Raw genomic sequence first — 16,972 nt, 5'->3', positions numbered from 1 at the left:
ATTAATTTTGCCTTACAACACTGGCACCAACTAGAAAAGTATTACATCAGAGACATACGGAATATTCATGGAGGATTTCAGATGATGGATCAGGGGGACACAGACCATGCCTGGTAGACATCTACAAGCTGAGTACATGGCTCTTGAAAAATCTTTCATGAATTGGTATGTTTACCCACAAAAATAGTTCTGTTACGAGTCATAGGTTGGGGAGAAATCTGTGAAGAGCTTGGAAAAACACAGAATAAAGACCAACTCCTAAATGTGAACAACAACAAGAGTGCTCCGTAGTGCCCTGGGCTTCCTTTCACTTTTGTTTCTATTCTCTTTGAAAGGAAACACCAAAAGAAGTTTCATTTCCTTCAAAAGAGGTAGGACCTCCCTGACCATCTGCAATAAAAATCCACAGAAACTCTCTTCAGCAGGCAGGAATCTTCCTCCAAGTTAGTTTACCACCTTTTCATTGACTCTTCACATGGCTCCCTCAGATGAAATTTCTTTCTTAGGAATTTATGAACCGTGACAAACAAAGTAGGATGGAGGCAGGCTTTTTTCGTAGGATTCTGCTATGCGTGTGCTAAAATCTGTACGGAACTCCTGTTCTGAAGCTGATGCAAAGAGCTACTTTGCATTAAGTAAAAGCGAACGGGAGTCCCACTAGCCCCACTCAGAAAGGGGCTGGGATGCTGCAAAGCAGAAGGAGCCCAAAACGCCACATTTACTTTGCTGAGAAGTCATAGGAGGAGATCATGAGCTCACTTTCAAGAAAATGCTAATCCTCCCCATCTGACATATGTGTTGGAATTACACAGATTTGAACTGTTTTGGCACACAGATTGCATGCTACAAAGAGCCAGACAAATAAACTGCCTGCTGCTACGTTAAACAGGGATTCGGGGACCATTTTGCTACATTACGATGGAAGAAAAACCAATTAATTTCCCTGTAAATGGTTCAATACAATGCAGTTACATCTTCTAAAGATCTTCTCGATAGTCAGGAGAGATGAAGAGGCCTTTGTTTTAATTTTGCCCTGTAGTTCTACTGAGAACTCCCACCTAGCACTTAGGTTATGGATGTTGGGCAGGGACCCAAATTTCATACTGCCCCGCAGCAACAGCGTGCAAGTGAACTAACTCAAGTCCCTGCACTGGGATTTGAAATCCCAGTTTCCCATGGCTGCACTGCCAGCAGACCATACCGGTGCTACCTCTGCTGGTTTTAAAGCATTTACAGATAATTATGAAGTTGTTTACAATCCACAGTCTGTGTGAGGTGAAGGTATCGAAACTGCAGCAAAAGTCAACGGACACATCCTAAATCATGCACGTGCCTCTGGAAAACTTCTATCTGGGCTCAACAGTTTGGAGGAAAGTTTGCAAAAAGGAATCTTAGAGGTTTGAAAACCAACCAACCAAACCCAAAAGTCACTTCGGATAAAGCAAGCCCAGAATGTAGCTGGCGTTTGTGTCCCGTGATATTGAGTATGTCGCGACAGGGGGGAGATGCCGTGCTGAGAGGTTGCGATGGCAGCACTGGACGGGAGCTCGCGGCCCAGGCACAGGCACAGGTTACGGGCACCTCTCGCCCAGGCACAGGTACAGGTTACGGGCACCTCTCTGCGATGCACCAGCTCCAGGGGAGAAGCTACGGAGAAGGATAACACTGCCTGGAGTCCGGGAACTCTGGGCCTCTCCGCGCCTTAACCAGAGCTTTAATCTCCTTTAAAAAATGCTGTTTCCAGCGTTCCCCAGTGGAGGTGGCTCAGAAAGGCTGCTCAGGAACGCTCTGCGACGTGAGGGCTGAGCAGTGACCCCCCACCTCGGGGGGGGGGGGGGGGGGGGGCAGGCAGGACCCGCAGCACTCCCCGCCGCGGCGGCAGCCGCCCGGCTCGGCACGACAGGACGGGCCGGGCCGGGCCGGGGGGAGGCGGGGTCCCGCCCGCTCCGCTCGCCTCGGCGGGGCCGGGGCTGCCGGGGAGGCGGGGAGCCGGGGCGGGGTGTGCAGCGGGCGGGCTGCCGGCGGCCGCACTTCGCCGCGGGACAGCGGCGGGTGAGTCCCCCAGCCCGGCCCAGCCCAGCCCGGCCCGGCCCGGCCCGGCCCGCTCCTCTCCTCTCCCGGAGGGAGAAGCCTCCCGAGCGAGGAGCGCAGCGCTGCCTCGGGCGAGCCCTGTCCGGCCATGATGCTGCCCGCGGCCGGTCCCAGCCCCGGGCAGACCTACGGGGCCGTGCTCGTCGCCGCCGTGCTCCTGCAGTCCGTCTGCGTGGCCGTCACCTTCCTCTACTTCACCAACGAGCTCAAACAGGTCGGTGGGGGCAGGCGGCCGGGGGGACCCCGCTCTCTCCCTTTCTCTCCCCGGTTTTTTTTTGGCCAAGAAAAGGAGGGACCGGCGCAGGCCCGCGCGGCGGTTGCCCTTGCTCTGTGCAGAAGCCGGCGGCGGGTTTGCGGGCGAGCGGGGCTGCGGCAGCGGGTGTCGGCGGGCGAGCCGAGCGTCGGGCCAGGGCCCCGCTCCCCAGACAAAGAGCCGCGCCGTGCCCGCGCCTCCGCCTTTGTCTAAGCCGTCCGTGGGCCGTGGGCATGCACGCAGCGGGACGGCGCTGCAGGCAAGAACCATTAAAAAGTTTTTTGCCTTTCTTATTTTTTAGTTTCTGGGTCTTTTTTGAAGAAGTTACACTTTTTTTTTTTGCAGAGAAGTAGCAAACGCGCTCTCCGTCAGAGCGCCCACCTTGCTATCGCATCGCTCTGCGGGGCCCCGTCAGCGCTGCAGCAGCGTTAGCAGCGCTCGGAGGACTGCAGCAGCAGCCTCTGTCAGCTGGATAGCCGTGCAGGCCGCAGGGGAAAAAGGCTGAGAAAAGCTGAGGTGCCTTTTAAATGCCTCCTCTGGGAAAATACATAGTTTTAAGACAGTGACTAATCCCAAAGGAACTTCACCCAGACAGCAAACACCACGGAATTCCTCAGAATGACTTGTAAAATACCCATTGTATAGTCTAGATGCTTTGGTCTCCTTGCAGCCACCCTTCAAGCCTGCTAGCTGCTGCTTAACTCTTTCCTCTTCCTGCAAAAGGCCATTTGCATTCCAAGAAAATTACATTTATTTTATAGTCCCACGAGCCTTTATGCGTGTGCTCCTCCTTTCCACTGACCCCTAGTACTCAGGGTTTCCCTGGGTGCCTTGCCCAAAATTTACTCTCCTGCTGTACAGTTGTAGCAATATGTTGCTCTCCCTGGCACTGAGGTAAACCTAACTGCAGGTAAGTACTACAGTTATACAACTTCAGAAAGTATTGCATAAATGTAAAATGTTATGTTACCTGTGTGTTTATTCCACACCAAATTTAATAGGTGGAGTCTTCTGAGATGTCAAAGTCCTCTGTGAAGCAAATGTTACAGGGTACACGGTATTCTACAATATAAGCCAATGCTCATATTTTGGAAATGTATAAAATGTATTTTCCTGCTAAGTTCATAGCTGTGGCTGTCCCATATTTGGTGAAATGGGGGAGTCACAGACATGTGTTGAGTTTATGAAATCAGGTTACATAATACTGATAATGAAGAAAAATATGTAAATACATTCTCATCTCTTCATGCATATGGTTCAGAGTCCTTTGCTAATAAGCTTGCCAATCTAAGTAATTAGTAACCACACTTATCTTTCCCTTCCTTTTATTCAAATATGTACACCTGGGACACAACCACATCTCGTGATACTTGCCTAAAATACAACTTGCTGTTTCTGAAGAATAACAAGCCTGCATTTGGTGTGAAAAGCTAAATCTGCCCACACTAAGGTCTGCTGGGCTGCAAAGTAAGGTTGCTGGCTCTCGGGGGGGTGCCTTAAGCACATATTCTTGCATGTGCCATCTGGCGTACAACAAACAAGGAAAAAGCTATCTGGAAACACGGTCTGCTACCCCACATCCACATGGTGCACGTGGAATAAATCTCAAAAGACAAACTGCGATTTTTGTCTGCCCATTTTTCTTCTCTTTGTTGTTCTCAATATCTGCATCTCTACACCTTCACCAAATTACTATGGCTGCACAGACTGCAGATATTTTTATCTTTACGAAAAGAATAATGTATAACTAGCAGGTTTTTTTTCTCTACAGCTGTAGTAACCTGAGTAGGACTACGAGTATGACCATTTGTTTAACAATTTTGCTATGGAAGGAAGTGCTGAGACACGAGCACAATAAAGTTCATTATGCTTCAGGATACAGGGCTGCAAGGAAAATATCCTCAGACTTCCTTCTGTTTTGAAAACATAGTCCACACACTACTCCTAGAATAGCAGAGAAGCTTTACAAGACAGCATTGCTGCAGGACTTCTGTCCTCAAAAACTTCAGTGCTACAGATAAACCTCATTTGAGTAAGTCTTGCAACACCCCGATGCCTTGCTTTCTCTACCCATAAAACAGAAACACCAATCTTTCAGTACTATACGGTGCTGATAGAAGGTTGCATTCCCTGAGGATTTCAAAATGCATGCAAAATACTGTTCCAATGCCAGGATAGTAAAGCTGTTCAGGGAAAATGTATGCCAGGTAAGGAAAAGGCAGAATCACAGGACTGTTTGCTTCCAGATTGGAGGGCAAAGCTCAGAGGTGAGCCGTAGCTGATCTAGTAAGAGCATAAACTAGTATCGCATCTGCTCACATATTTTTTTTAAAACTCATCAAACTACTTTGTTATAGGAGCTAGTATAGTTAAATCTGTCAGAGCCCTTAGTTTTAAGTGCATTTTTACCTTAATAAGCACATAATTTTAATCACTTCAAGTGAGTTCTTGAAACAAGAAACCTGATTTAAGAATATCACTGTACTTCTCAGCAAGGACAGAGAAACCTCCACAGAGATTCACAGCGGTGGCCCCATTTCGCTTTGATGCCCACAAAGTGCAGCATCGGTTCAGGTATCAGATGAAGCTCAGTAGAGTCTGCTGCTGCAAACTGAAGGTGCTGTTCAACCCGGTAGGACTTGCAGGGTGGCATGAGTGAATTCTCCTAATCCTTCTGGAGCAGGAAGTCTTTTCCTAAACACCTTTGTTTTCTAACAGGCAGGAAAAGCACGGAGTGTGAAGGAGGAGGTGGCTCCATTTGTTGCTTTCAATACCCTAGTCTCAAGGACAGCTGGAAGTGGTACTTGTAGAATAAATGCATCCGCTTAGCAAACCAAACTTCTTTAACATAAGAAGAGTGACATTTAAATGTTACAAGAAGTCCATCTGAATGCTTTGCCTGTTCACTGCTGTTTCTTCCAAGTTCCTGCAGTACTTTGCTGGCAGAACAAGCCTCACCCGTCTGTAAAGCTGCTGCAGCGGCAGCCGCGTTGGAGGCAGAGCGGAGCTGGTCTCCGCTGGCCTTGGCTGGAGGCAGCGCAGGTTATCTGCTCTCGCGCTAACCAACAGCGCCGGCTGGAGCTGCGCGTGATGCAGCGGGCTTGGGAAGAGCTTCCGCTACGGCAGAACCTCTCCCCGTCGGGTCCCGCGGAGCCAGCAGGGGGTTTGCCACCCTGTAAACTCATTTCTCTTTAAACCGTGCTTTCTCTATGACTAGAGAGTCTAGGCAGAGGCCCATGTCACAAGCATTCAGCAGTTATGATTTTATTTGGACCCAAACGCCGTCTCTGTTGTCTGGACTTTGTTCAGATATTTTTATCTTTACAAAAAGAATAATGTATAACTAGCAGGGTTTTTTTTTCTCTACCCCACATCCACATGGTGCACGTGGAATAAATCTCAAAAGACAAACTGCGATTTTTGTCTGCCCATTTTTCTTCTCTTTGTTGTTCTCAATATCTGCATCTCTACACCTTCACCAAATTGCTATGGCTGCACAGACTGCAGATATTTTTATCTTTACAAAAAGAATAATGTATAACTAGCAGGTTTTTTTTCTCTAGAGCTGTAGTAACCTGAGTAGGACTACGAGTATGACCATTTGCTTAACAATTTTGCTACGGAAGGAAGTGCTGAGACACAAGCACAATAAAGTTCATTATCTTTGACTACTAGGTCAAAGACAGTTACAGAGAGACCCCAGACTGGATATGGGGAGGATACGGTATGGATATATCAGTGAAAGCCTGGATTCTAAGTGGCATTGGCTGAAAAGGCAGAATGGAAAATACCTTTAAGGTCTGGTGTTTGATTTCATCCTCAATAATTTGTGAAGAAAAAGCCCTTGTGCAAAAGAAGTGCTTTTAATGCAGAACTAGAGAAACTAAAGAATTCACAACATTAGTGATTCGGGTATTGAATTTTCACAAAGCTTATTTAATTAAGTGCTGGATACCAAATTTATGTCCATGGAGATAATGTAAGTATATTTTTGCATATTAGTATGCCATCATAGTTAAATAAATATGTAAAATCAGGATGAATTACTCGTGCTGTCTGTATAGTCACCACTTGCACCATACTAGCAAATGCTTTAAAGAAAAGAAAGCGTGTTCCTAATCATAGTGACTTTAGTGACATACCACAGCTGAACATCTGCGAGCACATCACAGGTGAAAAATCCTGGCTTTCCCTTCTGCTGCAGCTCCGGGACACGTACTCCAAGAGCGGCATTGCTTGTCTTACCGGGGAGGAAATCGGAAATTTCATCCAAAACTTGGATCTAATTGAAAGCGAAGACAGAGTGGCTGATCCCTGCTGGCAAGTAAAGTGGCACCTGGGAAAGTTAATTAAAAAGGTATTTGGGAACCGACACGCTGAAACAGTGTGCTTGGTAATACTACAAAGAATTCTAATAGCAGAATAAAGGGGGGCTCTCGGATTGTTTTATTGCAAAGCAATAGTCAAGCCACAGCTTCAGCTGCAGAGTGCTTGCACTGAAGCCAAAAAACCCCATGACGGTGGTTTCACTACATTCAGGAAATAATAAAGCAAAGACAATCAGTTTTTATTTAAGCGAATTTCAGTGATAGGTTGGCTTGTCTGAAATACCTCAGGGTAGAAGTGTTTTGACTCGAGCTTATTTTCTTCCTGACCATACAGATCATAGTGCTAGCAGAAGTGTCACTCCCTCTTTGGAAATACAAGGAGACTGGCATGAGAAAATGAGATGAAATGTAACATGGGGAGAGGTAAAAAGGTGCCTGAGGAATGGTCTAGTCATGAGCTGTGTAATGGATTAGGGGAGGAAAGAGCGAGCGAGCACACAGCGTCGGGCACAGCTCCTTCCCAGCTCAGCATTCAGAGAACACCATCTCCTGCATGACTTATAATACATATAATTTTGGCTACAGAGAAGAAAATAAGCCTGGCTGAAAAATCAGAAAGACTAAAATCTTCTGGAATGGTTTTCAAAATCCCATCTCTAGCACATAAAAAGCTCATCCATAAAAATTTGCTTCTGGCTGAAACTTACCTGGCAAATCTTGCAGCCCAAAATAAATCCTCTATTTTTGTATTCAGAGATCTCGGCTCCTTTGGTGGAAGTTCTGCCAGTGAAGTCCCTGAACTTCTGCATAAAGAAAACATTGTTTTATTTGGTGGACATTTACACATCTAATATACCTACTAGCTCCCTGGTTGCTTAAAAAAAGATAGCCTGGGTGCCAGAAATAATAAATGATAATAATGATAATGAGAGTGATAATGATAATTATTATTAATAAACAATAATATTAACGATAATAATAATGGATAGATAGATAGATAGATAGATAAATAGAAATGTGGCAGGGCAGAACCCATCAGTAAGTGGCAGTCCAGGGCCCACATTAGTCACCCAGGTAAATCATCTCAAAGCATCACCATGCTTGCTGCAGCTCTGCACCACCGTCGGTAACCAGACTAGTTCGTTTCAGCAGTCAGCAAACAGTTACAAAGAAGGGGAATGCACAAAGTAAGATATGCTGGCTTAAGAGCTTAGACAGATAGATAGGTAGAGGTATAAAAAGAAACGAAACTTAATTTCTCAGAGCTAAGATCCCACAGAAGTGCACACTGCCAAGTATTCTGCAAATGGAAGCTGATGCTTGTACAGTGTCTCTCTTCTTATTTGAGAAAAGCATGAGGGTCAAATTTTCCAATAGACTTAAAGCTGAGATGGCTGAGGTTTCTTGAAAATGTTTTCCCATGTATTTCATTACATAAAAGATATAGACGTAGAAATACTTTGTTACAACAAATTAATAGGCTTTTTTTTATTTGCTTGTTGATGAAATCCAGAATACCCTTTATTCATGAGTTTGAGAAAGGAGTGTCTTTTTCCTGCACCTATTATTTTCTGCTGATAAGCTAATTCATTTCCTCTGTGTTTGTTGGCAGATGATGTCGAGAAGCTACGAGGAAAACATATCTGCAGTCAACGGTATTATAATAATTTTATTTGTGGCAAAAAGGAGCTGCTAGTGGCACCTGATGTGCAGTGACTCAATTAATGTTTTGAAAGTGCAGAAAACACTGACTTAATATCTTGTATTGGCAGCAAGTCATCGAAAAATGATTACTTATTACTAGAAGGCAAATTTTCCGGAGCCAGAAATAGGGTCAAGTGGTTAGAGCAAGGCAGCCAAGGTGGATGCAGAGGACTCAGCTTCTAGACCTCAGTCCCACAGTGTTACGGGGACATTTAGGCAGTCTGCTCTCCCTCCTGGGAACAAGCAGCACTGAACTGCTGTACGCATAGGTCAGTTAAGGAATAGCTCTGCTGAAGCTCATACAGCTCTAAACATGTTGAGCGAAAGCATTACAACCTCCAAGGGGAAAGTCGGAGTAAAGATTATGAATACTTAACCATAAAAGATACTGATCATGAACATGAAACTTTGGTACTATGGGTTATTTTAAGTTGTCTGTTGGTAATTTTGGGGCGGGGGGAGGAGAAAAAGGAGAACAAAGAGGCATGTAAAGACATTTCAAGGGCAGCAAGAGCGAAAGAGAAATTTGAGCCTTATTAGCCAATATATAGCATTCAGTCTATGATTTACTCGATTAAAAAAATGACATACCTGTTCCTTAAAATCGGGTCAAATGGGACAGACGTGCTTTCTAACATTCTTGCTTCTAACATGAGGTTCCTTTTCTGGTCTTTCCTTAGCTGAAAGAGCCCTGACGCTGTCGCAGACCGATGGGCAGCAGCCACCGCGCGGTCCCGTCAACAGGATCGCGGCACATCTGACGGGCAACAGCAATAGGAAGAATTCCCTGTCCCCACGCAGTAAGGAAAAACCTTTAAAAACAGTTAAAGATCACAGAACTTACTCTCTCGTTGCTAGCCTGGTGTTTACATACACTTTTTAATACTCACATTGAGGTAACAGGAAGAAACACATCGTAAAAAACTCTTCTTGTCCCAGACAATTTTTTTTTCAGCTAATTCTTGCAGAACAGAGAGAAAGCCCACTCCCTCTGGGTACCTCACTAACTTTTCTTCTGGAACCTTCATTAAGGGAAGAAAAAAATCAATATCCTTCTTCCTAATGTTAAGTTTTCCTCTTTTCTTCCCTTTAATTTCCTTCTGTTAGTTGTGTGAGTCCCAGCTGCTATGGTGACAGACCTATTAGAAATGGGAGACAGAGACCGGAGAGGCTTGACATTCAGGCCGTATTAATGAAAGGCTTGGTAGTGTTTCTACAGCTTTGGAGGGTATCAGACACAAATGGATATTTTAACTTTGTTACTCAGTAACAACATGGTGATTTTCCTCTTATTTGGGAGCACAAAAATTAAAAATAAAAGTAGTTCCTGTCGATTCCCACATAGAGCTAAACAGCTTACTTCTGGACCTTCAAATTGTTTTGAGAATGGACCTAATGAGCCGCTGGGAAGAGCCGGTTTCCTTACTTCGTTGTTAAAAACCAGACTCCCCGACTCGCAGACACCTGGCTTCGCTACCTGGCTTTTAATTTAACATTTTCTCTCTTTTTTCTCAAGTAGATTCCTCGCCCAGAAGAGGGAACGGACAAAAAATAAACAACTGGGAATCGTCAAGGAAAGGCCACTCTTTCCTGTACAACGTGGAGCTGAGAAATGGCGAGTTAGTGATACCCCAAACCGGCTTTTATTACATCTACTCACAAACTTATTTTCGTTTCCGTGAAAACGAGAACGAGGATTCAGATTTGTTGGCACAAATCAGGAACCCCAAACAGCTTGTCCAATATGTTTACAAACTGACTAATTACCCAGAGCCCATTTTGCTCATGAAAAGTGCAAGAACAAGCTGCTGGTCTAAAAAGGCAGAATACGGACTTTACTCCATCTACCAAGGTGGTGTGTTTCAGCTGAAAAGAGAGGACAGGATTTTTGTCTCTGTCAGTAATGGTGACATAGTTGACATGGACAAAGAAGCAAGTTTTTTTGGAGCCTTTATGATCGGTTAAAAGATGAAAATCATGCTCCAAAGGAGCCAGTTTTTATAGTCAGGACCAGCTTAAAATTCTGTAAAATAGGGGATAATAAGCAAACTGTGTAGCAATACCAGGCTCCCCTTTCTCAGCTCGCTCAGTGCAAGGTCCGACCGTGCCGAATACTCTCCCGCCAGCCGGGAAGGAGCAGCAGCAGCTGGCTGCAGCTGCGGACGACGATGCTTTTGTGCAGGCACGGGCCCCAGGGCTCGCTGCCCAGCCGGGCTGGGGACGTGCGAGGATTTCACACGCCACAGACGATACCTTCGGCCAGAACCCCAGGGAGGTAAGCGCTCGCCACCGCCTCCGCAGAGATGCTCCCCGCCGGCTCGGCCGCAGCAGGTGGGATGGAGGATGCTCCGGGTCCGGTTACTCGAGGCTGGGACTGGACATCAAATTTTATTCGTGGTCTCCATTGGGATCCCGTCTTGAATATCTCGGCTCTGTAAGGAGCCTTTACAAGTACTGCTTCCCAGATGCCCGTGGAATTACTCTGGAAGTTTTTGTTTGAATCCGAGTTTTACAAAAGTGAAAGGCCATCAGAAACTCAAACTGCACGTCTTCATCTCATCTAACAAAGCACTTAAGCACCTAATTAATTTTAAGCACACCAACAGTCTGACTAAATCAGAGTATTTACATGCTTGAAATTAAATATGTGCTTAAGCATTTTTCAGGATCACGGCTTGAGTAAACACATTAGTCTGTCTTAATCAGGATATTGTACATAAAACCAGCTGCTGAAATGGCACAGAAGAGGTTTTGAAATCAATCAGTATTTTGATCAGCACATTATGATAGTGCCTATTTACTTAATTGCTGTGCTGCAAAGATTTCACCAGGCTTCCAATAGGTTCAGTAATGTAGTTGCCGTTACACTTGTTGACAGCAAGTACTTGATCCAGAAAAAAGGTGTTTTTCTGTAAATACTGAATTCTATTAGACATTTGCCACAAATTAAGCATGACATGGTTCGTCCATGTTTGTTTGTACTGGCCTGTATTTGGTAGGATGTAAGGCAGAATAACACACCCCGATGACGAATGTTTTAAGGAAAACATACGCAACTATGCGTACTTCAACGAGAGCTGCAATTTGGGTAACGCTGTTTTGATTTTTATTTTATTTTTAGGAACGGGTGGAAAATTTTTGTAACTTTTTTTTTAAACCGTAATTTCTTAAAAAACTGGCCACTGTATTTTTTAACTCTGTAAGTAGGACTATTTCATAGTAAAAAAAAAAAAAAAAAGGAAAAAAAGATTTGCAAGTATAAGCTGTGTGGGCTAGCTCCACAGCATAAATCAGGTAGAATTAATCAGCACATCTGCAGCATTGTCAGTAGAGCAATACCGGTTGGCACCATGAATGCATTTTGCCCTGGTTCAGATAAAACAGTGGGGAAAAGAAGGTGAAAGTGAAAAAAAATTGGAGGGAAAGGAAGAGAGTTGTTCTGCAAATATGCAAATATTATTTTACGTCACCAGAATGATGCCAGGAGAAAATCTGCTTGTCTATTTTTTTAATACACTAAGGTTGCTGTGGGAACCCTCACATTCACCTCCACATTCTGGTAATTAAATCACTGTACAGCCCTTGCATACGGGCCTCATGAGTAAACATGCACCATTCGTCTCACTACTTTGTCAACAAGAGGAAATGAATAGACACAAGCCCCGGCGTTTCGAGAAGCAGGTACGTTGGTTCGCTTAAATACCTGTGTTTGAGCAGCAAGAGAAGAATTTCAGGAATACCCCCCCTTTTGACAGGTTGGGGCAAAGAAACACACTGCCATAAGCCTAAAATGATGAGTTTTAACTTTTGTCTGCTGTTTTAATGTAGCGTCACAGATACTGCTTTCAGTGGTAATGGAATATGTGAAATTCTTCATCGTGTACTGGAACACTTGGGTTTGCCTCATTCTCAAATCATCTGTTTCAACAGAGAACGGAAAATATTTCTACAGTTTTCTTTCTGATTTCAGTATTTAATTCAGAAATTTTCTGCCTGCCAGAAAAGGCTAGGGAGAACAGAGCCATTCCCTACATATCTGGATGTCTGCTATGTTGGAGAAAAGACTTGTGTAGGTTCTCCTCACAAATGGACCAGGCTTTTCGATCTCAGCACAGGATTGAGCCATGTTATCAGGTTTGAGGGGGTTTTTAGCAATTTATTATATTAAAAAGTTAATTTTTTTTTTTTTTTAGAAATGTTATTTTAGGAGCGTATTTGAAAGAAAATTTATTTGAACTGTGAAAAAGTATTTCGGATTTACTGCTGGCAGCTTAGAGTTGGAAACCCTCCCTACGGCTAAGAACCGATTTGTATAACGTAGGAGTCGTGGCTGCTAGAAAGGACTGGAAGGAGACCGTGGGGGACTCCACAAACTTGCAGCTGATGCTAAGACAAACTGTCTATTACACACAGATTTTTTTTGCTCCATGTTCTCTCCTCAACTCTCAATATATAACACCATGCCCGCTGTCGCTTGGGGAATGCTCCCTGGCATTACCTTCCTTTTTTATCTAAATGTACATATTCTTGGTCTCTGCATGCAGAGCATATCACAACAGGGATCACACCAAATAATCATATTTTATTTCTGAATAATCCGAAGGCACGCTTGCCAGATATTATCTTGGGGGTGATATCAAGCAATATCAGACAGGACACATTTGAAGATGAATGGAAAGATAGAGCAACTTCTTTTTGTACATTTGCACCCTGAATTGTGCTTTTCATCTCACTTTATGTTGAATGGCGAATGTAGCAAATTTGTGGATATAAGTTGCAGTAACATATAAATGTAATTTTTCTACGTGCATTTTATATAAAACATTTTTAGTAAATAGTTATTTAGTCTTGCAGTGATTATTCGTGTCATCCTATGGCTACCATAACAACAACCCTGTCTGAAATAATTTCTCTGACATCGGTTGGTATCAGTTATAATCCATTAAATGCCACAGACGGTTGCAGTGCAAAGGACATAATGCAAACCATTGAGCAGTGCCGTATTGTGTAACGCCATATAACTGGCTTCCAGACCCTAGCTGGTGAACAGCATCTGGAAGCAGTACACTGAAGAAATCACTGAAAATTTTCTCGTGACCAGAGACTACAAAACATTGAGCGTTTCCCTTGAGGTTCTTCTCACGTCTCTGGGCTTTGCAATTATTTAAGCACTGGGAAATCTATTTAGTAGGAAAACATCCGATCCTTACACATTACCAAACTACAGTAGAAGATAACATTGAATTCAGAGGGACAAGGACCATTTACACGGACGTCGTAACGCAGCAGTAAACTGGAGATGCCCTAACGTTGAAAACAAATGCACTCCCTGCCCCAAAAGCAAACACGGGATATCATTTGGTCTGTTTGCTCCACTTCTAAAATTTGCCCCAACCAAAATAGGGTACGAAACCCAAGGGAACCCTGGAAACTCAACAAGGCACGAAGGCGGCACCTAACCTGACCCCAGCCCTGAGGTGGGGAGAGGAGGTGGATTTGTCCTGAGCATCCAGAGAAGGGCTACGGCCGGAGCAGCGGCAACGTGTCCCAACGTTCCTGGGACAAACCCCCAGGAACATTGCCCCCACCGAGGGCTATTTCACCTCTCTGTGTCTCCTTTTGACGTCGCCTTCTCTTAGCAGTTCCCAATATTGTCTTACTCTCCCTGTACTGGGCTCTGGCAGACCCCCGCATCGCTGTTTTACGCACTGCACATCTACGTGACTAACAAAAGGATGCTTGTCTCCCTAATGGACTCATAATCTAAATACATTTAGCCCAGTGTTTGTGTTAGGCTTTATTTGGAATAGATGGGCATGCCTCAAGCCTCGATAATCAGGCAAGTAGGTCTGTGTGTGCGGCTCTCCCCATCCGCACCGAGCCCCACTGGAACCAGTATGCCATCAGCAGGGAGGAGCAGCCCCCGTGACCACAACCCCAAATTGCAGGGATGCCCACAGGTTTTAAAAAGAAATTACTCCTTTCATAGAGACTGCTTTTATTTCAGCAGAGGGTTCTCTCTTTTCTGGTGTTTCCATGGGAAAGAGGACATGCCAGCTAACTGGCTTTTATTGTACCTTTCATTACTTCATAGAAACGGACCTCTATTTTTTTGCCTCTCTTTGCCTTAGTAAACATAATTATTATTGTTTGTATTGCAGCAGTATTCATTGCCCAAGCAGGATCAGAGATGCATTTGTTGTACCCTGTGCAAACAGGTAAAAAGCCCGATTCAGACGCTGAGATTCTGAGATTCATAATTTTAGTTTTCAGATTACATCTAAATATTAGGGTCTAAGAAAAGACTGAATGTAATGATCAATATAACATAAATAAGCACACCGAGACAAGATCTCATTCATCCCTCCAAGGCACTTTGTGCCATTCAGCAGCAGGAATGGAAGATAGATCAGGATATCATTGGGTCTGATCCAATTGTCACAGGTTTTTTCATGTAGAGTTACATGGACATTTACAGCAATTGTCATCAGAATCATCCAAAATTTGGTTCTCCATAACTTTTCTCTGTATGAACGGACTGAAATTGCATGCTATGTCACATGTTAAAAATCATTCCTTTTCCTCTGATTACCAGGGTACCACAGTTAACTGCCTGACTACCACATCACTGCCGCTTTGTAATACCACGCCTTTTCCCGAGACATTCATAATCCGAACCTACATAGACATTTCCATTAATTTCTTCTGAAATTTTTAGAGGTGAGATCGAGTTGGGGCACTGGTTCATGACAGAAATGATGTCAAACTGCTTGTGGTCAGTGAGACAGGGCTGCAGCTTATGGCAGAAGCCTGTTGGTTTAAGCAGCTTCCCATTTTTATGGGCTGTTCTACCAGAGTGAATATAAATCACACTCCTTGTCTTTGATGCACATAATACTGCACTGAACACATCATGTCTACAACACAGCATTAGCAAGCATTAGAGAATCCAAACTTGTTCAAACTGCCTTTCAGAAACCAGGAATTTAAACACAGTAGAATCCAAGGCACAAATTCCTCCTCAAGATACTTTTGATTTTGTCTGACTGTGAATTTTTCAGCTCATATTAGTCTCAATTTGTATTGAGTCATGGGTATTTAGCCCATATAACTACTGGGTGAAGTCAAAGTGGATTAACTGCAGATTTGCTGGTGAATTGAGCCAAGTTATCACTCCCCATTTAACATGAGATAGAAGTATCAACAAGGAAGTACGGCAGGGAATAATTAATTATGCAATCCCATCCTGCATGTTCTGGCACTAACAGAGCTCAAATCATAAGGGATATTAATAAACACATGTAAGTCAGGTGAACATCTCCATCCAAAGCCAGGACAGCTTTGAGTCAAAACCTGCAGATCTTTAGAAAGAACATCCGATGATATTCAAAAAATGTAGGCTACATCTCCTACTACTCTCATGCTAGAATTTATTTAATAAACACTCTGTTCTTTTAACCCAGAGTAAACATACCTGCGACCGATGAGCCACGTTCTCTTCCACTTGGTGGACAAGTCGAACGAAGAGGGACATCAATGCCCGGGGCGTGAGCTGGCGGCACAATGGGCTGAAGCACGGCGAAAAGCTGAGTCTAAAACAGATGCCTCTGAATTAGCGGCGTTAGAGCACAGCTTTGCTGATTAATAAACTAGCACTGTTTTGAAGTCTGCTTGCAGATGTTTACTGCCGTATGAACAACTGTAAAGTCATTTGAGCACATTCTGGGGTTTATGTTATTAAGTTGGATTACCACTATTTCATCAGCACTGATGATGGTTGCTAAACTGTAACCTTTGAAAGCATGCACCAGATGCTACCTTCTGTTCTTAAAATACATTTATAATAAAAGTCAAAACATCTTCTGCCCCTGGATATAATAAAAAAAAATGCATTTGCTTTTCTGTGAATTGTTGGAGCTGCATCATTTTTAAATGGGAGATCTCTCCCCTGAAGTCTGTTTTCCACTTTCGCCATCTCTCCACAATAAAACCATACCCATTCTATACTCAAAGCCTTCAGATATTTCCGTGACAACAAACAATGATATAAACAAGAATTAAAACTTTATTGGATGAGAAGAAAATGGAAAGAATGGAACATAGGAGAGAGATTTCAAAACTCCATAAATACAAACTCTCCTCTACCTTATCTCCAGTGCCCAACACAGCTTTAAAGCTACTGAAAAGAAGCACCAATATTTTAAGAGCTCCATGAAAGGTAAATGTCCATTATAACCTGCTTTTTAAAAATTATTTTTTGAATATCGTACATCCAGTTAGTGGATAAAACTGTGAATAAAAAGTACTTAACTTCTGCCTCTTTCTCGCCATTTCTCTCATCCCAATAACATCAGTGACTTCAATCTTTTCTGCAGTTGTTAAGGCAACATAAAAGTACTGTTCTGGCAGCTGAGGGCTAGTAGATAACTTTCTGGAGCCTAAAGCCATCTTCTCTCACAGCTCTTATATCTCCTATCACCATCTTCACCGCTGTCCTTCAGCATAGGCAAAGCAGAGGCGGGAACTCATCATCATGCAAAGTCTGTGGGATGTCAATTCTTTATATCCCATCAAAGTTTGGCCTGCGATTGCCAAA

At 43.7% G+C, this 16,972-nt stretch overlaps 1 protein-coding gene across 4 annotated transcripts; it reads left to right on the top strand.

Annotated features, from left to right (window-relative positions):
- The first annotated feature begins 1,925 nt into the window (after window positions 1-1,925).
- TNFSF10 (TNF superfamily member 10) lies at window positions 1,926-16,618 on the top strand. 4 transcript variants are annotated; one of them, XR_012776409.1, is made up of 8 exons: window positions 1,929-2,305; window positions 6,549-6,701; window positions 8,285-8,327; window positions 9,057-9,176; window positions 9,893-10,651; window positions 14,538-14,594; window positions 14,972-15,096; window positions 15,840-16,618. XR_012776409.1 is itself a non-coding variant. In XM_075506896.1 (5 exons), exons 1-5 carry the CDS (start codon window positions 2,180-2,182, stop codon window positions 10,339-10,341), a joined length of 888 nt encoding a protein of 295 aa, XP_075363011.1. In that variant the 5' UTR covers window positions 1,926-2,179; the 3' UTR covers window positions 10,342-14,509. The 4 variants fall into 4 exon arrangements, 2 of the variants coding, with proteins under 2 accessions (XP_075363011.1, XP_075363010.1); XR_012776410.1 differs by lacking the exon at window positions 14,538-14,594 and having other exon boundaries at window positions 15,840-16,617; XM_075506896.1 differs by lacking the exons at window positions 14,538-14,594; window positions 14,972-15,096; window positions 15,840-16,618 and having other exon boundaries at window positions 1,926-2,305; window positions 9,896-14,509.
- Window positions 16,619-16,972: the final 354 nt, after the last annotated feature.

The sequence above is a fragment of the Mycteria americana genome, chromosome 7 (assembly GCF_035582795.1).
Source record: "Mycteria americana isolate JAX WOST 10 ecotype Jacksonville Zoo and Gardens chromosome 7, USCA_MyAme_1.0, whole genome shotgun sequence".
In the NCBI taxonomy this organism is placed as follows: domain Eukaryota; kingdom Metazoa; phylum Chordata; class Aves; order Ciconiiformes; family Ciconiidae; genus Mycteria; species Mycteria americana.
Note: the sequence above shows the minus strand (reverse complement) of the source record. Positions and strands in the feature narration are given on the sequence as shown.

Excerpts from the sequence above, each read along its gene's own strand:
- TNFSF10 (XM_075506895.1), top strand. The coding sequence starts at position 2,180 with ATGATGCTGCCCGCGGCCGGTCCCAGCCCCGGGCAGACCTACGGGGCC. Across the intron at positions 8,328-9,056 it reads AAACATATCTGCAGTCAACG|CTGAAAGAGCCCTGACGCTG; the intron begins GTATTATAATAA and ends GTCTTTCCTTAG. Across the intron at positions 9,177-9,892 it reads GAATTCCCTGTCCCCACGCA|TAGATTCCTCGCCCAGAAGA; the intron begins GTAAGGAAAAAC and ends TTTTTTCTCAAG.